The 26,237-nt window shown below is 36.1% G+C and overlaps 2 protein-coding genes across 2 annotated transcripts; one reads left to right on the plus strand and one right to left on the minus strand.

The window, feature by feature from the left end:
* Nucleotides 1-1,027: 1,027 nt before the first annotated feature.
* LOC121242823 lies at nucleotides 1,028-13,597 on the minus strand. Its single transcript, XM_041140778.1, has 19 exons — nucleotides 13,256-13,597; nucleotides 12,925-13,112; nucleotides 12,525-12,629; nucleotides 12,361-12,432; nucleotides 11,989-12,136; nucleotides 9,752-9,834; nucleotides 8,892-8,947; nucleotides 8,008-8,144; nucleotides 7,805-7,895; nucleotides 7,643-7,708; nucleotides 7,243-7,465; nucleotides 3,046-3,147; nucleotides 2,786-2,871; nucleotides 2,578-2,700; nucleotides 1,957-2,026; nucleotides 1,779-1,870; nucleotides 1,573-1,677; nucleotides 1,366-1,494; nucleotides 1,028-1,283 (listed from the first exon to the last, which is right to left on the minus strand). The coding sequence occupies exons 1-18, from the start codon at nucleotides 13,564-13,566 to the stop codon at nucleotides 1,381-1,383; spliced, it is 2,172 nt and encodes a 723-aa protein (XP_040996712.1). The 5' UTR covers nucleotides 13,567-13,597; the 3' UTR covers nucleotides 1,028-1,283; nucleotides 1,366-1,380.
* A 10,822-nt stretch (nucleotides 13,598-24,419) lies between these two features.
* On the plus strand, nucleotides 24,420-25,910 carry LOC121243526 (protein MIZU-KUSSEI 1-like). Its single transcript, XM_041141654.1, has one exon. The coding sequence runs from the start codon at nucleotides 24,998-25,000 to the stop codon at nucleotides 25,688-25,690; it is 693 nt and encodes a 230-aa protein (XP_040997588.1). The 5' UTR covers nucleotides 24,420-24,997; the 3' UTR covers nucleotides 25,691-25,910.
* The last annotated feature ends 327 nt before the right edge of the window (nucleotides 25,911-26,237 follow it).

The raw sequence follows: 26,237 nt of genomic DNA on the forward strand, positions 1-26,237 counted from the left end.
GAGCGTCAACGTACCAATTCTTCTTACACCATTTATTGTTATTTAAAACACCTATTTTAGTGGTGTATAGAAAAAAGCTTATAGATAGACTTTTTTATCTTTGTAAACTTAATGTGAAAGCACTAAAATATCTCATATTTTACACTAAATGAATGCTATCCATTTGAAATGAAATGAAGAGAATAAGAGGATCTTGTTCTAACCATACTTCTCCCGGCATAGCATGTAAAGTATGAGATAATAGGAGATAATAGTGTATAGTTTAGGCAGTAGAGTATTTTCATAATACTCCACTACTATTCATTATTTTATTATTACTTTTCACTTTCTTTTTATTACTATTCACTACTATTCAATATTTTATCACTACTTTTTTACAACTATTTACAAAATATCTAATATCACCTTACTACTGAGAATACCTCTCCAAATACCTCACTATTATTCATTATTTTATTATTATTTTTTATCTACTTTTTACTACTATTTAGTACTATTCAATATTCTATCATTACTTTTTCACTACTATTCATAAAATATCTGAGAATACCTCACTACCCAAATGCATAAAAATAGTGAAAAGCGCCACTACCCAAACAATGGATAGAAGAGCAATAGCTGCTAAAACTGTATTTGTTCAAGGCTCAAACTAAAAACAACCCAAAAATGCTAAGACATTTGGCTATGGAGTAATGATATTGGAACCAAATTGTGACCCTAGTAGCTCCATTTTAGGTCCTAGGGGGAAAAAAGCCAAATTGTATGGACCGGCATGGGCGTAGGGAAAAGAATCGCCAAGGAAACTCCCACATCAGACAAAATTTAGAAGTATTGAAGGTTTTTAGCTTGCTTAAAATTTTGCAAAAATCAACATCTAAATTCAATCCCACATGACCTAAGAAACGGTAGAAAAAACCTTGTTGGATCTGCTAGGGTTCCACAGAATTGCGCTTCTAGCAAGTCTGAGCTGTCTTTTCTAATAACAAATCATATAATAATGTCATATATTTGAAATGAACATTGAAGTAAAGAAAAAAATCCGTCATTAGAAACTCAATCAAATATGTCATATAGTGACCAGGAACAATAATCTCTACGCTTATTTGAAAGATAAAATTATACAGGACGTGATGCATAGTCATTTTTCAGGTTTTTGGAACTAATGGATAACAAGATATGGGGATTGCGCATGCCTGTACTCACTTTCGAGACCCAAAGCTTCAGATTGTTTGGTGTAGTAAAAAATTCAAGCAGATGTATTGAAACCAACAAATTGATTGCTCCTGTCAGATTGCAAATATTACACTCTTGGCCAGTAAATTTATGAAATAGAGATGCAAATGCCAGATATCTGGAATGCTGTACCTTTTCACTCACAGCTCAGTCGAAGTTATCAATTTTAATTGGATTAATCTTGTCTGCAACATCGAAGTGTCCAACCAATCGTGCAAAGAACACCATTTGTTGTTCCAGTGTGAACTTAATGTTCTCAGCCTGTGTACAACAGTAGATCAATCTTATTGTTTCCCTCACAGTTTCTTGTTGGGTAACAAATAATATTACGTTATATACCTTGCGAAAACCATGTTGTTCTCCTTCGTACTCTACAAGAGCAACTGGTAGACCCTTTTCTTTCAATGCCTGGTAAATTTTACGGGCTTGGTCAGGAGTTACAACCTGCAAATGAGAACATATGTTCAACTCATCTATCCCAAGTTTGTCAACTCTTAACAACAAAAAACAAAATAAAAGAAATGCAAAGGAAAATATTAATGTACTTTGTCCTCCAATCCTTGGAATAATATTATAGGGCAGGAAAATTTATCAACAAAATTAATTGGAGACCTCTCGAAGCAATCCTTTTCACTTCCTGCAATCAGTTAAGAACCGCCTCAACATAAATGAAGAAAATAAAATCAATGAACAAAAGGTGTCAAATGTAATCTTTTAACTTACCTACAAGATTATCAATATAATGGGATTCAAACTTGTGTGTTTCTGCTCTCAACAAGCTCAAGTCAGCTACCTGTTCACAGAGCAAGAAGACATTTGAAACCTGTCAGTTTCCTATTTCAGGTAGACTTCTTCATATTTTTGTTATTGCCTTTCATTTCATGAACCAATTGCTTTATTTCCTAATTCAACACCAAATAACAAACAATTTTTTATTAGTAAACCGATCACTCAGTGAGAACTGAGCAATGATAATATCAAGAAAACGAACACTGATCTAATATCAAACAAACCATATATTTAAAATGGTTATTATTTCATACTAAAAATGTAAGAGAAAAAAATTCATACAGGCAACAAAGTTTCTTCCACCGAAACACATTTTATTACAATGTAACACCTTCATAAGAAAATCTTGAACTGAAACAGCTTCAGGAATTCGTAAGAAATAAGAATCAATACAGACAGGATCCTTCAGCAAAAACTTATAGAAGTGCATCGCATGGTAAACCAAAGAAACCAAAGAGTTGATACAGAGTTATGTTGACCAGTGGCACAATCTTACTAATGGCTGTCTTGTAAAACTACCGGAAAACAATATCAGTCTGTCAACACAACACTTACACCATACAAGGAAGCTCCAGCCTTAAAAGTTTCTTTAAAGGCAAGAGCAGCTAAGGTTGTATATCCACCAGCAGAGCCCCCAGTTATACATAGCCGTTCCCCATCTACCTTTCCAGAGTCCACCTAAACAAAAATGCATATTACCATAAGCTGATAGGTACACATGAATCTCATTCTAGAGAGGAAAATAATTATAGAACATAATTACCAAAAATCTAGCACAACTACAACAGTCATTAACATCAACAATTCCCCACCGCCCCAAAAGCCGATCTCGATATTCTCTGCCATAACCTTCAAAATAAAGTCCATTCACCTTAGCAACAAGTATGCATATTTGTAAGGCAACAAAAAGTAGAAGACTGAGCAGGATCAATCCAAACCTAGAGCTAAAATCCATTGTTTAATAGCGAAATCATGTAGATATGGAATCCAAAATTTAATAATGATAGATTAGGAAGAACAAACCAGTGCTTCCACCATAGTTGACATCAACAAATGCCCAACCTCTACTAGTCCAGTACTGAATGTTCAGATTTAACGACCCATGTGTTTCAGATGTGGGGCCTCCTGCAATATTTCATGACATTTATGACAGATAATCTACAAAGTTGGATGAGTATCAAGTTGCACTTGGCGTAACACTTATACAGTCCAACACCATTCAATAACTTCTCATTAAATCGATGTTTTGCCAGTCCTGCCATTAGTTACATGATCTCTACATGTTGATCTTGCTCCATAAACAAGAAGATGATTAAGTATACTTTCTTACATTTTAAAAATCTGCCAAACTAATGAGTTTCAGATGGGATAATAAATGATATCTGATGCAGTTTTTTCAATTGTGTCAATATTTTGCTAAACCCACCATTGGTTACCTGATCTCTACATATTCATCATACTTCACTAATATCAATACATAAGAAAATTTAGAATAATCTCATCTAAAAAAGTGTGAATTTACTTATATTTGAGAAAACTGAAAAACATGTGTTTCAGACAAGGCTGGCAATCTTTTTTTTTTTAATTTTTTGATTGGTAATGTAAAATTTTATTGAATCAAAGTAAAAATAAGCATTGCCAGAGTAAATAGGAAGCATGCGAAAGAGAACACCTAGTTACAAGTTAGTCACTAGAAAATGATACAAGAAAGTCATGAACTCTAGTTTCATTGAGTACAATAACAGAACCACAAAGAAATAAAGCAATCTTTGATATGACTCATGAATCCGACACAAATCCGACATAAAATAAAAGAGTCAGAATGATACTTAATTGGGTTCAGTTTGACAGGAATTGACCTGGTTAATTATCTGCTCTATTTTTGTTATATTTTTGGCAAATGTTCGCAATTCTTGTGTTTCTTTTCAACACCTAATCCTTCCATGCCTGTTGTTCTATGATTTTATATTCCTTTCATGTCGATGCCATTGTACTGATGTATACAAACGAATGTCAAAGCAAAAGAGGAATGATGTAGTGAAGAAGCAGATGCTAATGATATAGTTGAAGTAGATTAAAAAACTGTGCCTGGGCATTGTAAGAAGATCCAAAAATGGCTCAAGCCACATCTGGACTATACTCCAAATGGACTAGTCAATGGTACAATTAGAGCTCATTGGAACCATTATAAAAAGCAAGAAATTCTCACACACAAGCAATGGAAGATCCCATTCACACCCTATAATCACTCAATATGGGGTATCACATTCCTCCCTTCAATTCCCAATGTCCACGTTGGACCATTCCACCATAGGTGGCACGGCTCAAATCTCACGTTTATGTTTGGGATAGGCTCCAATATATTTGTAACAACCCAAGGAAGACCCCAGCCATACCTGGGTCATACTCCAAAATAACTAGTTAATGGTACAATTGGACGCCATAGGAATCATTATTTTTTTTTTGTAGGAATCATTATTTATTTATTTTTTTTATAAGTAATAAGTTCATTCATTGATAAGAAGGTAGGCATAGCCTAGGTACACTAGAAGTATACATGTGATTACACCTATTTAAGAACTAAGAACAGTTACAAGGAAATCATGGAAGCTGCGACCAGTCCAATCAAGAGCAATGGCCCACAAAAACAAAGTCTTCCAGAAGAAACTCTTAAACTCTTCCAAGGAGCGTTCATGATTCTCAGAGTCTTTCGTTTCTTTCATTCCAAATACACCAGAAAATACAAATAGGAACCATCTTCCACACGGTTGCAATCTATGGTGTCCCTGTGATCCCTCTCCAGCTTGCTAACAAATCAACCACCCTACCCGGCATCACCCATGCTATACCCATTCTACTGAGAGAATAAGTCAAAATATCTCCGGCAAACTCACAGTGTAAAAGTAGGTGGTCCACCGTTTCACCACTCTTTCTGCACAAACAACACCAGTCCATAATAATAAGGCCGCGTCTTCTAAGATTCTCAATGGTCGTAATCTTCCCTAGAGCTGCCGTCCATACAAAAAATACGGCCTTTGTAGGTGCTTTAGTCCTCCATATATTCTTCCAAGAGAAATTGTGCCTTTGATGCATAGTAATAGTCATAAAAAGAGCATACCGAAAATTTCCCTTTTCTAGAATGTCACCATACCATCACGTCTTCGATTGTGGCAGCAGCAGAAATATTGTACAGCATGTTCAGAAATTCCACCAGCACAGTTACTTCCCAATCTTGTGCATCTCAAGTAAGGCTGATGTTCCACTCTTGTAAACCTTGATTAATTACCCGCAAATCAGCCACCATGGCTTCTTTCTCCCATGCAATTCTGAAAATCATAGGATAAGCATCCTTCAAGGCCGTGTCTCCCACCCACACATCTTGCCAGAAGCTAATCCTACTACCATCCCCCAAACGCAGCCGAGTATTACTAGCAAAAGAGTACCAACCTTTTCGTATATACTTCCATAGCCCCACTCCATATGTCCCCCTACCCTCTTTAGAACACCAACCCCCCATTTCACTTCCATACTTCATGTCAACCACCCCTTTTCATAAAGCTCCCCTCTCATGGTTGTAACGCCACAACCATTTACCTAACAATGCCTTATTTAATGCCCTCACATTCCGAACCCCCAACCCACCGTCTCTCAGAGGAGAACATACATTATCCCACCCTACTAAGTGAAACTTGAACTCCTCTCCTATCCCACTCCACAGAAAATCACGTTGGAGCTTCTCTATTCTAGAAGCAATACTAGCAGGTAGGGGAAATAAAGATAAGTAATATGTAGGGAGATTGGATAAGGTACTCTTAATGAGTGTGATTTTCCCCCCTTTAGAAAGATACAACCTTTTCCACCCGGCCAACCTACGCTCAAATTTTTCCAGCACCACCTCCCAAATTCTCTTAGCCTTGAACGAAGCCCCCAATGGGAGTCCAAGGTACTTCAATGGCAATAAAGAAACCCCACATCCCAAAATATTCGCCAACCTCTTATATTGCTAACATCACCAACCGCAACCATCTCCGTCTTAGCAAGATTAATCTTTAAACCAGATACCGCTTCAAAATAAAGTAGGATGGCCTTCAAAGATTGGATATGTCCTGCATTTGCCTCACAAAATAACAAAGTGTCATCTGCAAACAAAATGTGAGAAATAATGGTGGATCTGTGGATATCTCCCACCGAGAACTTGGAAAAAAATCATCCTCCTACTGCCGCCGTCACCATTCGACTTAAAGCCTCCGTTACTAGGACAAATAAAAGAGGTGATAGTGGGTCACCTTGTCGTAGACCCCGCGAGCTATTAAAGAAACCCATAGGATCGCCATTAACCAGAACCAAAAAGCGATCCATTGACACACAATACCTCATCCACTTCCTCCATTTTTTCCCAAACCCACATCTACTCAACAAATATATCAGAAAATCCCAATTAACATGATCATAGGCCTTCTCCATATCAAGTTTGCATAAAATATCAGGAGCTCCCGACTTGATCCTACTATCCAAGCATTCATTAGCTATAAGAACCGAGTCCAAAATTTGCCTCCCTCTCACAAAGGCATTTTGGGACTTTGAGATAATCTTCTCCATAACCGTGCTCATCCTATTAGCAAGAACTTTGGCGAGTATCTTGTACACGCTGCCCACAAGACTAATCGGCCTGAAATCTTGTACCTCTCTTGCACCCGCCTTTTTAGGGACTAATGCAATAAAAGTAGCATTTAAACTTTTCTCGAATCTGCCATAGGAATCATTATAAAGAGCAATAACTTCTCCCTCCCAAGCAATGCGAGATCCTGCTCACCACCCATATCACAAGTATGGAGAGTGATAAAATGGACTAATTTGACACGAACCCGATTGGATCGTTTAGCTATCTGGGTTGGATATGAGTTTACTCATTTATGATCTAAACCCAACTAACCTAACATGAAACTGAATGACTCAACACGAGTTGTCATCCCAAGTTCCAAATTCAATAGTAAATGGCATATGATGAAAAGGTATTGTACAGAACGACATTGCAAAGAGTTACACTATGTATAACTTGAACTCAACCTTGTGTGCACGTAAGTGCAAGATTTTGGGTACAGAAGAAAGTCCCATTTTTAACATACAAGTTTTAAGTGGAAACATTAAATACTATGGATTTTGAAAGCCAATCCTAGTTTTTTTTTTTTTCTTTTAAAGAAAAGATTAACCATAACGTACCATGGCTTTTCAATAGCAATGGGGGCTTTTCTCCCGAACTACCTTGGAACTCAGCATTGGATGGTGGATAGAAGTATGCATATGCATTTTGACCAGGCACTTCTGTTGGGAATTCTATGAACTCAGGCACGCTAAAGTACGACTTGTACTTTAAAACATCAAATGAAGAACACCAAATAATCTCAAATTCAACTGCTTTAGTTTTATGTTCATCTAGAGTCACCTGAAAGACAAAAAAAAGAAGTGAATATTACTAGACACTGAATTAACTAATCATTTAAATTCACTGAATTGCCTTTGCCGGTCGGTATTGAAAAAACAATAGCCTTTTGAGTATTTCTAGCTAGTAAATAGCAGAAACCACGATAGAGGGTACAGGAAGCAAAAGTAAGAGGCATTCCTTAGCTACTGATGGCGGATGAAATGCAGATGCTCCCTCCACATACAAGCATTGATTCCCTGAACTCTGCATTCACAAATAGGAACATTTTACAAAACCATCACCTTCTTAACAAATTTTCTCATCTCAGCAACATATTGAGGATCAGGATTTGGAAAGTACGATATTATCTATATCCGTGAAAGGAATATCAAGCAGAGATAATGAACTCTGAGCATCATCCAGAATTGCAAGATATGATGTCCCATTCTGCCTACATGCACAATATTTTGATCAAAATACAGTAAAGAAATCATGAATTACAAGCAAAAGCAAGATAAATCCATAAAATTAATCATGTGAACCAGTAGCTATGTCAGGGTTACCTATAGCTGCAAGCAATTAAATTTTTCTGTTCATTGCTCTGAATGAATTCATAAGAATTCATGCCAAATACCCATAATGGTCTGGCAAACTCGGCATCCAAAGAATAAACTGCTACTACCTTATTCTCAGACTCAACCTGCCCTCAAGAGGAAAATATAAGATAATCAGTACCATACAATGCCATCTGCCTAAAAAACAAGGCCAAGCCATGTAAATGCTGCATGAGAAAAAACTACGCTCGAGAGTTTATAGACAAAGAATGGTTTAGGTAAAATGACAATAATTAATCACAGTACAATTGTGTTTGCACCATAGAGTTGTTCATTGTATTGCATAGCAGTCTTCTCTACTGTGCAGTTGTACAGTTGTCCTTGTTAACTTGTGTCATTTTTCCTTTTGTGCTTTGTTGTACTTTATCTCGCTTTTGTACTGTATACAGCCCTTTAAATATATTCTATGGGATTATATCAGATTATTGAACTCCATTTTTTGAATATCCACATAATTTTCTTTGCTTTCAAACTACCTGTCATAGTATCAGAGATTTTTAGCTCTCAATAATCTGTCCAAATTATCATTCAAAAAGTTATGTGGCAGTGTATGACTTTTGATCCTAGATTTGGGAAGAGATCACTTATAAAAAAAAAAAAAAATTTGGGAAGAGATCGTTCAGCTTTCATCTGAATGGTTGATCAAAATTGTGCTCACATTTGGGAGCAAGTCATTGGGATTGCTGATGCATTTCATAGATCTGAGTTCAATGGCATTAGAGAAAGCAAACACATCTCAGTAAAATTCAATGCATCTAATTATTTTGCACAAACTGAATGTACTATGAACTTAGTAACCTAATGATATATACCATTCAATGTAAGTAATTTACCCATTTGTAGATATTCCAGAAGCCACTTTCTCTATCAGTAATAAAAAATAGTTCCCCTGCAGAAATTCAAACACAACAGATTGTTTTAAGCAATCAAAGCCACTAAAAATTTAAACATGAGCTAACTTATAAACATTTCATAGCAACCATTGATCATATATACGAACCATTTTGTTCTATAAGCTAACAAGACTCCAGGAAAAAAAAAAAAAAGAAAAAAGAAAAAAACAATCCAAGAGAATAGAAGAGGAACTCGAAGGCATTTCATAGCACAAAGTAGTTTTTCATTAGTAATTTTTTTATCGGTAGTTTTTCATAAGTAATTAGTAAAAAGATTGCACAAAACGGGGGGCAACCAATGTACACGGTAAGTGTACAAGAAAAACAACCAAAAAAAATCCCCTTGCAAAAAAGTAGGCCAGGAATTTGCCTTCGAACAAGGAATTATATATTGATATCATAGAATTTATTAAATGGTTGTGCAAGCTCATCAACATCAATCCAGTGAAACCGTACACAAATACATCCATGAAGTTTGGTCCCATATGTGGAACATGTGTCCACATCATGAATGGCCAAGACCATAAAATTCCTCAGATGAATGGTAGGGGAGACATTCAAACTGTTGTTGATTCCGTAAAGATTATCTCAAGAAAAATGGAATTTTATTTGGGAAAGAGAAAAAGATTCAAGCACAATCTTCCCCATGATAAAAGAGGGTTTGAGGAATTTTGTTTGTACATATATAATGAGATTTACTAAATAGATAACTTTTTGTATAAGTATTTACTAAACAGATAACTTTAACATGAAATTTTGCAATTTAGTTTGTTCATCAACCAAGGTGATCGGCAGAGTACCATTAAAGGACCACTTAGGTTCGGTTGGAGACTCAACGAGTGTAGAATCCGAGCCAGCAACACAGATGCGCTTGTAGACCTCTCTACATGACAGCACACAGAAAGTTAATGGTGACAATCTAATGATAAATAAGATTTATGTTAATATTATATGCAAAAATAATTTCAACACAGATAAGTGTTGATAAAACTAAGCCTTCGTTAGATACAAAAACGATTTCATCCCATCTCATCTCATCATTACAACTTTTCTCCAAATTTTCACACAAAAAAATAATAAACAATTCAATTTTTTCAAATCTCAAAACAATAATAATATTAAAAAATAATATTTTTTTTTTTTGATAAGTAAAACAATAATTTATTAAATCACCAAATTCAAAATACAGAGAAAATGCCCTACTTATGTGGGCACATTAGAAACTAGGAAATCATGAAGGCCCATGCCATTAAAGTCTACGGCAATGGCCCAAGTACAAAGAGTCCTAAAGAACAACAGTTTTAGCTCCTCCAAAGATCTCTCTTTATCTTCAAAAGTTCTCTCATTGTACTCCTGCCATAGACACCACATAATACAGATAGGGATCATCTTCCAAACTGCTTTGATCTGTCTCGCCCCACGAATCGAAGTCCAGCAGGCCAATACATCCAGAACTGTTTCCGGCATAACCCACGCTAACTCCATTCTTTTAAACACCTCGTCCCAAAGAGTCCTGACTATCTCACAGTGTAAAAGTAAATGATTCACCGATTGACCCCCGCTTTTACACATACAACACCAATCTGCAATAATTATCCTCCTCTTTCTTAGATTATCCATGGTGAGAATCTTACCCAACGATGCTGCCCACGCAAAGAAAGAGGCTTTGGGAAGAGCCTTATGACGCCAAAGTCTTCTCCAGGGAAACTGTATCTCTGGAACTTGTGTGAGAACCTTATAGAAAGAGCGAACAGAAAACACCCCTTTCCTTGCAGGACACCACCACAACCCATCTTCCTGCTGGAGGTTTGGACGAACAGAATATAGGAGGCTATAAAAATCTACAAAACTCTCCATCTCCCAATCCTGTGCCGCTCGATTAAAATTGATGTTCCAATGAATGTTCCTACCTGAGACTTCCATAACCTCTGCCACTGTGGCATCTTTGGTACTTGCAATCAAGAAAAGGGACGGAAACAGATCTTGTAGAACACTGCTACTACACCAAACATCCTTCCAAAATCTGATCTTGGAGCCTGTCCCTAGTTGCAATCTAGTGTGACGGTGGAAGACCTCTCATCCTCTTCTAATATGTTTCCATAGCCCCATACCTGATACTCCTCTAACTTCTCTAGTACACCACCCCTCCCCTAAAACACCATATTTGCTCTCGATCACAGTCTTCCATAAGGCCTCTGGTTCCTTGGTATATCGCCGCAACCATTTGCCAAGTAATGCCCTATTAAACAACCTCAAATTTCTGACACCCAAACTGCCATTAGATATAGGACGACAAACCATCTCCCATTTAACTAAGTGGAATTTAAACTCATCTCCTAAACCCCCCCACAGAAAATCTCTCTGTAATTTCTCAAGTCGACCCGCCACACTTGCCGGTAAAGGGAATAATGATAAAAAGTAGGTGGGTAGGTTAGAAAGTGTACTTTTGATTAATGTGATCCAGCCCCCTTTCGACAAATACATTCTCTTCCACCCTGCTAGTCTCTGCTCTACTTCTAACAATATTTTATTCAACTTTCATCTAAAATCATCTCATCTCATCTCACTATATAATCGGGGCCTTATACATTGAGCTTTCAGTAAAACTAACTAACTAATAGTACTGCAGAGCATGTGGGAGTGGGACTGCAGAGAATTAAGCTCTATGCATACAGCTGGGGAAAGAAAGTGCCTGTCTACATATAAATGCAATGTTTTACATCACATGGAAAAATGTCTCCAACCATGGAGCCTAATTATTCTCTCTATAAACTTAATGTTTTGAATGCGTATACATAATCAATGTAGCATGGGAAGTTGAAACAACATCCAACGATATTCATCAACTGCTCTCGATGCCATTGTTTTTGCCTCTACAGATCTTGTGACTTTCTGCATGACAACAAACAAGTGGAAATTCCTGCAAGCCCCTACCAGCAGGTGTACACATAAAGTCCATGTGATCAAGAAGAGAAATTTAACACCTAGCACAAAGATATTTACTGAGATATTAACCTATGAAGGGAATTGTGCTCACCCATTTTCAGAAATATAACCAACCCAGAGTTCTGATTTATCCCACGGCATGTTAGGGTGACACCATTCAATCCATGCCATTTTTTCACCCCTGGAATCCAAGCGTGGAAAAGCATAGAAATCGTTCCCGCCTACTAATACTTCTGGCTCTGAATATAATATGATCCATGCATAGAATGTAATGAACATCAAATATTGAAAACAATAGATAATAAAAGATTGAATGAAAAAATAAAAATCAACAATCTAAACCTCTCGCAGACTTGGTAGCATAGGACATAATCTGCAGCATCTTAATTATTTTCAATACATAGACACACAAATGAAAATTAAACCGGTTAGTTGTGCCCCTGCTGGTGCAGTTTCATCTTACCCTGAATATCCTTGTCGCCAATTCCTATTGTCACAATTGTCGTGGTTGGATTCAAACTACTTTCACGATGGTCTGCCAAGTAATTAACCAGCATATAGATTAAATACTTAGTGCTGTTTATAGAAAATGGTGGTCTACTAGAACAATAGCAACTCCCAATTTACCTTCCTGTACAGTGATATAACGATTAAAGCGTGCATCAAAGACTCCATCTGCATAACTGACTAATGGTCCGCCATAATCTGGGGTAAGTGGTAGAGGAGTAGAATCTGCTTGGAACCAGTTAATAACATCAGCGACTTGCAATTGAACATTTAAATTAGCAGTCTGTTTTCTTAGATCTCTCAGAACTTAGAAGACAGGTTTTAGTGCCCTCACAAAAATATAAGGGAGATTAATTAGTCTTTGCAGGGTCAACTAAGGATTAAAAGTGTCGTTATTCCATACCCAACCCATATAACATATATATCTGCTAAGGTATGTGCTCACATGGAGCGAACAGGTGAAAGAAAATAGAAAGAAGACTTACGCTTCGACAGAGTATATGCAAGTGATCAAATATACCTTTAGTATTTAATGACTGCTTGTACAGTCGTTGGTCCTTGTAATTCGAAAATATGACCGTATCACCAGAAACCCTGAAAGCTCCACCACCATATTCTTGAGCAACTGTCCGTACCCCAAACTCCTTAGGCGTGATATCAACAGGCTCATCCAGCGGTTTCCCAGGCTCCTTCACCAGAACCCCTCGTCTGAATACATTACAAGAATACCCCAACTCAATTACTTAATTCCAGTTTAAGAAATGAATCTAGGGTTTAGGAATGAATTGAGAGATAAAAGAATCGCGCGCACACGCATGCATGTATAGTTCATTATATTTCACATGACGCACCCTGATTCAGTGGGGCGCGATTCAAGCCAGATGAGGCTGCCGTGGGCGTCAACGGCAGTGCCTCCGAGTCGCTTGGAGGAGCCAGAAACGACGTCTGCTGTGATGGGGGACTTCCAAGAGCCGTAAGGAGCAGGGATTTTGTCTTGCTGGGGGAGTGAAGAAGCCGCCATTCTCTTACAGCTGCAGTGATGCCTTCTAGTGGAGACTGCCGCGATAAGTCTTGGACTGATTTGGTTCAAGCGGAAAGCGGAGTAAGAAGATGAAGAGGAGGCAGCAGAGAAGTAGAAGCGAGTGATGAGCCCGACCGCCATTGACTCAAAAGATTGTATATATAATTTTTTATCATTCCGCTTATCACACGTTACACCTATTTTTATTAGATCAAACGCCATCTAGTATGCACCATAAACGTTAAAAAAACATTAGATGAACAAAACAAAACAAAACATACCACCCCCAAGCTGCACTATCAGGCATTCAGAGAAATGATAGTTACAATCGTAAGTATACAAATGCTATATAATTATTTTGAAAAAAGTTAATATATACGAGACTTATGTGAAAAAAAAAATTAATCTTTTAATAGTGGACTCTACTTTTTTTCAAAACGACTATACGATATTTGCGCACTTCATGACTGTACGTAGCATTGCTCAAGCATTCAATACATAACAAAGCAAAAATTCAATAAAAACACATAATTTCCAACAAACACTTTAGGCCTAAAGCAACACAACTCCAAACACATTGTCATTCAACTCCAATATTATTCCCAATTACTTAGCAACCAACCAACTACAATAACACAAATGCAACATGTTCCCAACTCAATTATAACGAAATATCTACACAACACAACTCTAATAAGTACAACCATAATGAGAAATATTGTTTCCAAATATAAGAATGAATAAAGAAATAATCACATATGACTAAAGATATGTACACATCTTGCTAGTTGATGCCTCCAAATTGCTTCTCTCCACTTGTTCCCTTCTAAGTTATAGTTGTTAGAAGTGAGAAGAGAACAAAATTAATGACAAAACAAGAAGATGCTACTAAAAAACATAACAATATATAAAAACAACAAAGGTGAAAAACTTGATTAATGCACCTTATTCACGTCACCTAGTATACTCACCATATTGGTCATTAATTATACAATTGAAAAGGTTAAAATACACTTCATAGTATAAAAAAAGATGAAATAAAAATATATAAGAGGTGCTAATGATTTCAATAATATTACCATAGTCTAACTTGTAGTTGTTCGCATCATCAAGTTGATTCGAACAATTTTGACTCGGACATATGGATGTAGATTTCAACCAATTTTGAGTGCACATAAGAGACTCCACCATTCTAGGAGCCAATGCACTACTTTGAAACGGATCCAACACGCGACCTCTTATACTAATGTTGACTCAGAAACTAAAGTGGTGATGGGAATAATTAAGGTATCTCTTGCCATTTGAGCAATAATCGGGTATTTGCAAGTTTTAATCTTACACCAAATTAATATATCAAATGTATCTGTGAGTAGGGCTGTGCATAATGGGCCGTAAGCCCGATCCGTCCGAAAAACCTGACTTCCCCAACTCGTGAAGATGGGTTCATCGGGTCAAACTTATGCTACCGGGTTTTTGAAAAAACAACTCGTCGAAACTGAAAACACTACCCTTGAGACATAAACGCTCTGAACTGAAGACGAAAACCCTATCTTCTCTCCACTGCGAAAACCCTAGTCACTGTCGCCATTCGCCATCGTCGGTCGCAGAGGTCATCGCAGAGCTGCGTTCTCTCTCGCTAGTTTTCCATGAATAACCCTACTTAGTTTCCAGATTTTGGTCTTTAAAAGTCTTTTAACTTCGTTGACTCTCTCTCTCGCTCTTTTGTCTTGGAGGCCACCTCTTTCCTTCCACCCAATATCCTATTCCCTCTTCTTGTCCACCATAAATTAAATTCCTTAGTAGTTGTCTTGGAGCCCTCGAGCCGAGAGTGAATAAAAAAAAGATGAATTTTTTTGAGCTTGTTATGCATAGAAGAGAAGAGAAGAGTTTAGAAGACGCCATTAGACACCGCTGTTTACAAATCTGCTTCTATGCCTTCAGCGTAGTGTTGCTCGAGCTAGATGCCACCGTTTACAGATCTGCTGCCACCGCCGTTGCTACTGGTGTTGGGCAGGTCGAGGCTTGGGGATGCCTCACCTTCTCAATGAGATCTCCTTCGATGCCAAGACGACTTCTCCTTCTATGCCTCAACCTGAATAAGTTTTCGTTTCTCTTTTTTTTTTTTGAAAAATATAAGCTTTTGTTTCTGTAAGCATGGAGAAGGAGAACAACTTGTTTTTAAAGATCGAGTCATACGGGTTCGACCCAGTTTTATTTTGTTCGGGTCGAGTCGGTTTGGGTTGGCGCCTTTTGATGAGGATTCCGGGTCGGGTCGGGTTGCAGGCCTATCTGTGAGAATCTCAACATCCTCTAATAAATACCATTTTAGCTCTGATTTACAGTCCATCCAAAATGCTAATTTTCGCTCTTTGTGGAAGTTTCTCAAAAAAGGCAAAGGGTCAACTGAAAAACCACAACTATAAAATCCAAAAAACTTTATAAAATATTAATTCATTTACTCAATCCAAATATCTATATTCTTTCATAGGACAACAAAGAAATTCTCAATAACATAAATTAAAAACCCTCCAAAAACTCAAAAATATCATTAACTCATCAAATCAAAATAACCGAAAATAAATCAATTTGCTAACTACGACTCTTAAATAAGCGCTTGTACCATCAGACACTTATTCCACTACAATCATCACACTTTGCTAAAACTTCATATGCTTGCTCTCCAGCTGAGTCATCAAAAATATCTGAAAAATATTTGGAGATAAAGGGTGAGTTATCAACAACTCAGTAAGCACAAAACATATACTAGTGTGTAAACATGACCATTTTTCATAATTCATAATGCTGAACAAAATATTTTTTTTCAGAATGTAGAATCAGAATACTTGTTTTCAGAATGCAAAATCATAACATATTATCAAAAATATAAGAGCGAAACTTCCAGAAAACATTCTTATTGAAAATTTCCTTTGGCAGAGCATAACTGAACATATTTATCTTATCTTATCATATCAGAATATAGACCATGTTTAACCCCCGTGGTAAGGTTGTGCAAACCCCAGTAACTAACCGAGCAGAAACAGAATGTGAATTTTTCCCTTATTCATTCTCGGAGCCCTGAGTGTGCACATAGGAAAGATTACGCAGAAAACCACTTTATTTCCAAAATGAGTGCACCAAAAACAGAAAAGTTGGTACCAACCCATACAGAGGCTACAGTTTTACACCCGTGGTAAGGTCAGAACAGAATAAAACAGAACAGAAATAGAATGTTATGCCAGAGGTCTTCAAAAATCACATCATATTATGTCAAAGTACAGAACATCTTCAGAATAGAATAGAATCTTATCACAAAAGTATAATTTATACAGAAAGTTTCATATCTGCTCTTTTTTGTACAGTTTAGAAATAAAATGTCAAAATAGCTCATGTCTACACCAGTCATGCCAGAAAATACTTTATTCTTATACAGAATTTCATGAGTAATGCAGAACAAATAACTGAGGTAGTTCAATTTTTTTTTAAAAGCAAGCATGCATACTTTTCCAAAAATCAACCTCAGCTCATTTTATTTTTATGCAAAGTTTAGCATAGGAATTCCACTTACCTAGACTTCTTAACTTCTGAATTTCTTCACAACAATGTCGAACGAAAAATCTCACATATAAGATAATCACGTAGCTTCCATAAATTTACAATTCACGTATTTCAATATCTAAACTTGAAATAGCTATTTTAATATCTCGAAACCTAAATTTTCTCTTAACTCTAAAATACTATCACTTTCTAAATTCTTCATTTTGCACTTAATAACTCCAACTAAAACATTAAATTCTAACTTATTTACTATACGATATAAAATTGAATAACATAATTATATCAAAATCTATTAAAGTGGATCAAGCAAAAATATCATTTAAATAAATAAAAAAGGCTTAATTGGTATATGTTTAAAGGGGTTTTTAAAAAAATAAAATAAAATTTTGTACTTACTATTCCCATACAAAATTCATACTTTAATAATATACTTCAAAATCTTTGTTTATTTATAAATATAAATCTAAAAACTAAAGTCCTCATGCGTGCAACAAAACTAGTCTAATATAACACTTATCTAAGATAGGGTGTTTTAGTAAAACAACTTAAATTGCATGGGCTATCATGGGAAGGCAACAGGCACGTCACAACAAAACTTAAAACATTATAAGTTTCCTTATTAAACCACGTAGTAGAAGCATGCTCACCGTGCGGCAATGAGCTATGCGACGAGCTGGGAGGTGGACGGTGGCTACGACGGTGGCTGGGCGGTTGAGTACAAAGAGATAGAGTGACAAAAGAAAGACCCACTAATGAGCGAGAGAGAAATATGGAGTGAGAGAGCAAAACGTGAGGGAGAGGGATGAAACTCACTGTGAGACGCGACAGACAGAGGGTGTCGTGAGAGGAAACGAGATCGTGGGCTTATCGAGAAGGTCAACAAATGACAGACCCGAGTGGCTACGGTTGGCGTTTTCTGGGCAGGTCGCGAAGAGAGTTGGCGCTATGGGTGGCTTTAAGGACGGTGGGTTTGTTGAGTCAAGACTGCTCTGTTTTGGGAAGCAAAAATAGAGATCCTTCGGCGTTGGTGAGGCTGCGTTTCTGTGTTGAACGGCTGAGGGATATGGGTCTCTGGCGGCTTGTGGTGGCGTGGCCATGTAAGTGGGTGGCTGTGGTTTATGGAAGGGGCTTGGGCAGTGCTAAGTGGGAGTGTTACGGTGCACACGTTGGACATGGCTTTCTCTCGGTCCGTACGTCAAAATGCAACGGCTGAAGGCTGAATGGGTCACGACAGCTTATGGAGGTTCAGACCAGGTTCGTTGGGAAGGCGACTTCGATGGCTAAGCAGTGGCTATCACAGTGGTGGTGCAGGGATGGCGCTGTGGGGGGTTGTAACGTAGAGGCCGCGGTGACACACACGTTTAGGCTTCAGTGAGGGTGTTGGACGGCAAACAGGAGTGCAAAGATGACTCCGTGTGTGGTTGTGCTAGCAGGTATTGAGAGGCAGCGACAGCGACTGCATGGAGGTTGTGGAGGGTGGCGGCTTTAGCGCACAAGGGAGATGGGGAAAGGAGACAGCAACACTATTTTGGATTTTCTTCATGTACGAAGGATGTGAATATATAGGTAATTGAAAGACCAAAAATAAAACCCTAGAGATAAGAGAAAAAGGCGTGCATGAAGTGAAAAAGAAACGGAACGTGGAGTCTGAACAAAAAAATATCACGGGTTTGGGCTTTTTCTTGAATGGGTCACGACTCAAATTCTAAAAAAATAATCCAACTTGTCCCAGAAAATTCTCGGCTCAATACTCACCTTGGCCCTTTAGAAAAAACTTAATTATCAAGCCTAAAAAAAATCATAATCGGTCAAAACAAAAATTTTAAGCCCGTAGGCTAAATAGAGAAAAATACTTGAAAAAAAATAACTAGGCTCTTCATACGTGTAAATTAAAAAAAAAAAAACAAAATTTTTATAAAACTGTTTGTTGCTAGACCCGGGTGTTACACTTGTGAATGGATCCTATACCTCAAACATATTCTTGGAGTTTTTGCTACCTTATGGAGGGCAGAGATAGAACGAAAGGTAGCGAGTGTGCCTATCAAAGATGCAGAGAATTCTCATTGTTTCTTTGTCATAAATATTACTAACACCCTAGCTAAGATGCAGAGAATTCTCATTGTTTCTTTGTCATAAATATTACTAACACCCTAGCTGCATAGAATCTCAATTTTTTCTTTGTTAGAAGTATTAATAAAACTCAAGCTGTTTAATAGAGAATTGTGTATATATTTCTTATCAAATTAATTAGATAATATGATCATCATGGATTATGCATAATTAGATATCCATTACTAATAACTAATAGTTAAGGCAATGCAACACCTCCTATATAGATCCATGCTTAAGCATATATAAATATTAAAACCAAGTTTAAAACAATCTTCTACTAAAAAACTAGAGTCACTAGACCTAAGACCATCACTAAAAATAAGTCTATAAGCTAACCTAAGATAAAATAGAGAGAGGGTAATTTATTCAAATCCAACATTCGGCAAAAAAGATGTTACCGAGAGGGGAGAGATGACGTTGGGATGCCTGGATGAGGGGCAGTGGAGGCCGTCGAGTGAAAGTTGAGGACTACTTGGACAAGACACAAGAAAGGAGCTGCAGACGCATCAAGGGATAAGAGAGAGAGGCGAAAGACCGGTAGTCTGAGGTTGCAGGGCTTAGGTTTAGGTTAGGGTCTCATATCTAAATGATGTCGTCTAGATATTTTTCTTTGGGGGAGAGAGGGGGGGGGGGGGGGGACACAATTTTGGTCAAAATGGGATGGAGCACCAAAATTGGTATTAAGCCGATGCCCTTTTTTCAAATCCAAACGATGTCATTTTGTTTGAAATGAGTTGGGCAGTGGATATAGTAATCAAAATGACGCCGTTTTAACTGTAAATCTGGTCTTCGACTAGTCTGATTCGGTTTTGAGCTTCATTTATTTTCTAAACCTTTTTTTTTTCTAAACCTTAAATTTCTTTTATGTTTTTTTAAACCCTAAATTTTAATCTTTATTCTAACCTTAAGTTTCTATTTATTTATGAATTTTACAATTTTGTAAACATTGAGTTTAATTGTTTATAGTGATTATTAACAATGACTAATTTACTAATGTCTAGTATTGAGATATGAGTATATCCAATTACTAATTATGTGTAGTTTATAACTATTAACAATGGCTCTATATATAAAATTAACACCATTTTTCTAATTACATACCATTATACTAGATAATAAATTGCTAGTATTACAATACACATTGTACATGATTAACTATAATAATATACTTGTCTATGTATGATAATGATAGTATGATGTGTACATTTACTAGACTATTCATCAGTTAACATTAAATAACGAATACTATAAGTATATTACTGTAGAATAATTATCACATACTAGTATAGTATTGAATATAGATATAAACTATAAAATTTCAAATAAGTATATATGATCACTATATAAATAATACATATTTTTCTTATAAAAAAAAGTAATACATATTTTTATAACCTATGTATACTAATATCAGAGTCAAAGGTATATATGTTGTGGCTTAAGGTAATAGTAGATAAAACTATAACATAGTGGACCACTTCAAGGACATTCCATGTCCTACCCTTCCATTCTCGAGAATGGAAGAAAAATGTTAATATCTTCTTATAACATAATAGAAAATAGAAAATTGTTTCTTAGAAAGTCAAGAAAAACTATTGAAATGGGTGGCGCGTGGATCTCATGTGCTATCTCAAGCCCTACAAGACATGTGGTGAAGGTTAGTAGTTCAGTGGGCCTCTAGGCTACAATAAGGTGTGTGTCTATGGTTGGTGTAAGTAATAGGACAACAGATTGAGGAAGAGCCCTACAATAACACACAGGATCAAATGAGGTATAGGGGCATTGTGAGTGGGTGGGCAACATGTAAGGGACATATGTTGGTAGGTTGTTTTTGGCAATCGCAGGGTGTGGTGAAGATCATGATTCATGAAAGAGACTCTATTGATAGAGCCTGTGCTTAGCTAACATGGATGAAAAATAGTAGATCTATCCTCCAAAGTTTGAACCAAGATGTTGAAAACAAGCTAAAAACCAAAAAGAGAAAAATAAACATGGAGGAAAAATAGTAGCGTAATTGTTGAAGATGAAATAGAGGCAAAATTCGATGGAGGCAAATGGTGTAGAGGAGACTGAAGTACAAAAGGGAGAAGGAATGGATAAAAGCTTCTTCTCCCCCCCCTCTCCCATTTCATACCATCAATCGAGTTTAGAGAGAGGGAGAAGGACGTTCTACACAAGCAAAGAGAACGTGATGCTAAAAAAGATATCTAACTTGCTTGCCAATTGTATCACAGTGAATCATGATTTTCTAAAATTTTCTATTGTAATAAATCTTAATTTGTAAATTTGCTTTTATAAAATTCTTTTGTGCATCTAGCACTTCTCACTGATATATATATATACATGGGTAAATTCTTCTTTCTTAACATGTGCGATTGCTTAAAAAAGTGAAGTGCGATTCACAACCACAATATATATATATATATATATATATATATATATAATTCCAAGACAAGGACAAATAATGCAGCTTATATGCAACTTACTATAGATCACCTTTGTCAATCATTGAAGATGCTTAAAAAATAATTTCGAACTTAAAAAAGTATACATGCACACACTGCATTATCCTCCATTGATGATCATGTTTTGCTAGCTAATCTCTACTTGTTTATGATGATCACTTATTGATTTATATTACCATTCAACTTGATCGATGTCTCACTTGAAATGAAACTTCAAGCATAGCCTTTTTTTTTTCTTTTTTGGTGAAAATTTATGTCCAATAAAAAATAGAAATGTGCCCAACTTTCAAGACTCATTATACATATTTGATTTGTTATGTGTCTCGAATATATAGTGATACTTAATTGAGTAAAGCTAGATACAATCATAAAGTATACAAATGTCGCGCAATCCTTTTGTAAAAGTGTGGGGTCTACTATTGAAAATTTAATTTTTTTTATGTGAGTCTCATATTTACTCATTTTTTTCAAAGAAATTGCGTAATAGTTGTGCACTACACAACTGGAAACGTCATTTCTCTACTTAATTTATGGAAAAAATATGTATGTATGTATTACACCCTCCAACTACATGCTAGGAGTTTTACAATTTGTATCTTGAATTTTTTACAAATAGCACTTCCTCAAACTACCAAAAGTTGACAGGACACAATTCACACCCCAATTGAATTATGTTTTAAAAAGAAAAATAGATCATGTAACACAATCTTGACCGTCGAATCTCAATGAATGGTGCAAATGTCAAATTTTTATAGTTTGAGGTTACAATGTATGAATTTTTTGGTAGTTTGGGATGTAAAATGCTAAATTCGGAAAAGTTTGAGGGTGCAAATAATTGTATTTTTTCCTTATTTTATTTAATTTGAACAGTCATAGATCAAGTTTGAGATATTTGAAGAGATATAAGAGTGAGCGTAGAAGTGATCGCTCAATATATATCCTCGATTGAATTTGATAAATTTAAATATTGATCTTGTCATGAAAACCTATGTGCTTGTAGCTTTGGTGCATGCTTCAATTTGGCAGTAAAAGGGAAAAGCCAAGCTGTAAAGGCAATACTGCTTGGCCTTATTTCTTTTTTAGGATGTACTATGCATCAGTCACTATTCACTCTCACACTTATAGTTTGTTCATAGAGTGTAGGTATATTTTTCATAGGGTATGTGATATTTTTATAGGGTGTGGAGTGGTGAATAGTGGTTGATAAGAAGAGTTTTTTTTCTATTTATAATTTGAAGAGATGAGATTAATTATGCATCAGCCACTATTCACTCTCACACCTCACACCTATAACTTTTTTATAAGATGTGAGGGTATTTTTCATAAGATATGTGGATTTTTTCATAAGGTATGGGATAGTAAATAATAACTCATAAGAAGAAAAATTTTACTTGAAGAGATATAGAAATGATATTACGTACATTCCATAATATCAATGTGTTGAATGTGAAGAACGTGGAATTCTAATACTAATTATAGCGAGATGGAAAATGCTAGGTTGTCACTTGTAATATATTTTTGTTTTTTAAAATGTTAAAAAAAAATTAAAATAGACTAACAGTCAAAATCATGAAACAAAACCAGTGGTCCAGGATACATACGATTCACATGTTTTGTCTATATTTACATGAAGAAGGTTATATTCATTGCAACAAGGGATACTAATTAATCTGTCCCAACGTGCAAATAATCATGTACATTGTGAGGGAAAGATCATGTGATCATTCCCTATGAAAGGACTAACACTTTTGCAAAAACCTAGCTTTGTTGATCAGCTTCAACATCATAATAACATAATATGCCAACTTAAATGATTAGTAATATCATTAAGGGTTATGATCACTCCAGCTATATAGCTAGCAACACTTTGACTGCTATCTATCTGCCTATTAATTTGCAGGCCGTGGCCCTTGGTTGAAATTAAAGTACTTGATTCGCGCTATTAAACGGATCATTTATGCCTAGTTTTAACAGTGAGATAAGATAACATCATTTTAAATAAAAAATAAAAATTAAATAAAATATTATTAAAATATGATTTTAAAATTTAAAAAAATTGTAATGATGAGATGAACTGTGAGATGAGATGAAACCGTTTCAGTATCTAAACGGGACCTTTGGAGGTGTTTGGAGAATAAGATGAGATAAAATTTTATGAATAATAACGAAATTGTTTGAGTTAAGATGTTTTATTGAATTTTAAGAAAAAAATTAAATAAAAATATTATAAAATTAAAATATTATTATAATATAATTTTTATTTTGAAAATTTAAAAAAATAGTATTATTTTTTATGTTTTGTTTAAAAGTTTAAGAAAGTTATATTTAAGTAATATTTAAAAAAATTATAAAAAATTATAAAATGATCAGATGAAATATATTTTACAAACAAGCTTTTAAAGTTTGAGCTAGCTACCTGCATTATGCAACAAGAGATGCATTGAACAGCAAGGTAGTACTAGTCCAAAAGTACCCATAAATGAAATATATATAATATATCTAATACAATAAATATGGTTGAATCTATTAAATGCTCATGCAGGTACCATGGCAGTGCATGCCGACACTGCTACTTTCTTTGTAAGTCATGTCATGGGTTAATTTTTATGTAGACCCCTTAAATTCTGTTTGTATTTTTTTCTTCCTCCATCAATAATTGTAGGTTGTGCAAGAAAAAAACTCAACATCATCGCCAGCTGTTTACTAGACATGGGTTAAACCGGACATTATCTGTGTCGACTCTAGCTCTGAGCTAATTAAACAAGCTGTGCATGATCATAAAAAAAATAAGAACCAGGAGTTTTCCAGATGAAATGCTGGACCCTCCTTTCTTAATTACATTTGCCTGGCATGCCTCTAACTAGTCTGAACCATAAGAAAATATTTGTATATATGATATGACATTTTGGAAAGGAGGAAACTAAAAAGATGCTGAAAAGAGGGTCACAAGGAAGAGAAAAATCCATGGATAAACAACAGGAGCTAGAGGAGATGTATTTGCGTTTGGAGGAGAGATCATGAGCTGCTGCACCTTCAATAATTAAGCGAGGGTTTTGGGATGTGTTTTTGGAAAAAAGCAAGTGATGTTGATGCATGCTCTGTGTAATGATCAGAGAAGCACATGTCAAACCAGCATAGCCTCAGTCCCTAGCTTTAATTTCCTTGTTTTTCTTGAGTTTTTTCTTCCATCCCTTCCCCACTTCTCTGTGGTCCGACCTGATCTCTGACCGATCTTATCAAGGTTTGAAGTTCAACTCTTTTCCTTTCTTTGCATGCTAAATTTGGCACTCACTTCAAGCTTTTCTGATCTCTCATTTCAAAGATTCCAAGGACAACCCAACCTAGCTAGAAGTTCCTGACACCCATCTCAACCCGACAAAGCATTATAGTTCGTTTTCTTGAACCAAAACCTTAAAACAAAAGACACAGATCTCCAAAAAATGTCTCCTGTGCACTCTAGTCCGTTCTTCCAAATGGAGAATCCGGCAATACTATCTTTGCTCCGGCATAAACCAGGAGATCATCAGAAACGCACAAAGTCCACCGGAGGGCTCTTGAAAATGTTCAAGATCTTCCCTATGCTGACCTCAGGGTGCAAGATGGTGGCGCTTTTGGGCAGACCCAGAAAGCCTTTACTCAAGGACAATGCTACAACGGGGACTCTTTTCGGCTATCGCAAAGGGAGAGTGAGTCTAGCCATACAAGAGGACCCTCATTGCATGCCAATCTTTGTTATCGAGCTGCCGATGCATTCAAGTGCTTTTCAAAAGGAAATGGCGTCAGATATGGTCAGAATTGCTCTAGAAAGTGAAACCAAAACTCACAAAAAGAAACTGTTGGAGGAGTTTGTTTGGGCTGTTTACTGTAATGGGAGAAAAACTGGTTACTCCATTAGGAGGAAGCAAATGTCTGAAGATGAACTGTATGTGATGCAGCATTTGCGAGGGGTTTCGATGAGTGCTGGGGTTCTTCCAAACCCTTCAGAGAAAGAAACAGCAGATGGGGAATTGACTTACATGAGAGCAAGATTCGAGAGGGTTGTTGGATCTAAGGACTCTGAAGCTTTGTACATGATAAATCCAGATGGTGCAGCAGGGCCTGAATTGAGTATTTTCTTTGTGAGGGCTCATTAACTAGACTAGTTTTAAGCTCTTGATTCCATGTTTATGTTGTAAACTATATAGGAATTACTTTAAAAGTCACATATTAAGATGATTTTCTCAAGCATTTTGCTTTGTTCTTGGCTGTACTGTACGTACCGAGTCCCTGGTTTTAGCCTGTATATGGAATTAAGAGCCTGCCTTCTTTCGTTGAGATGATTTCCAGAAGGATATCATAATATCTTCTTCATAATTTAGATTTGGTTGACATTCATTGGCAAATCTTCTGCACCCCCCTTCTGCAATTGAAAATTTGTTCATTGAATATGATTTTCTGGACCAAGTCCCAGTAGTTGATTATGGGCCCTTGAGAGGTGGAGGGTAGTGGTTGTGAAGAATTCTCGCTGTTTTATTATTTTTTTTCCGGCAATATATGTGCGCGTGTTGAGGAGAAATGTTTCGTCCAAAACGTTGTTTATAAATTGACCTAACTTACGTGATGCCTTTGATTATAGAATAAACCTTAAAACTTTATCAAAAAAAAAAAATTTAGAAAAAAAAAAAAAAAAAAAAAAAAAAA

The sequence above is a fragment of the Juglans microcarpa x Juglans regia genome, chromosome 8D (assembly GCF_004785595.1).
Source record: "Juglans microcarpa x Juglans regia isolate MS1-56 chromosome 8D, Jm3101_v1.0, whole genome shotgun sequence".
Lineage (NCBI taxonomy): Eukaryota > Viridiplantae > Streptophyta > Magnoliopsida > Fagales > Juglandaceae > Juglans > Juglans microcarpa x Juglans regia.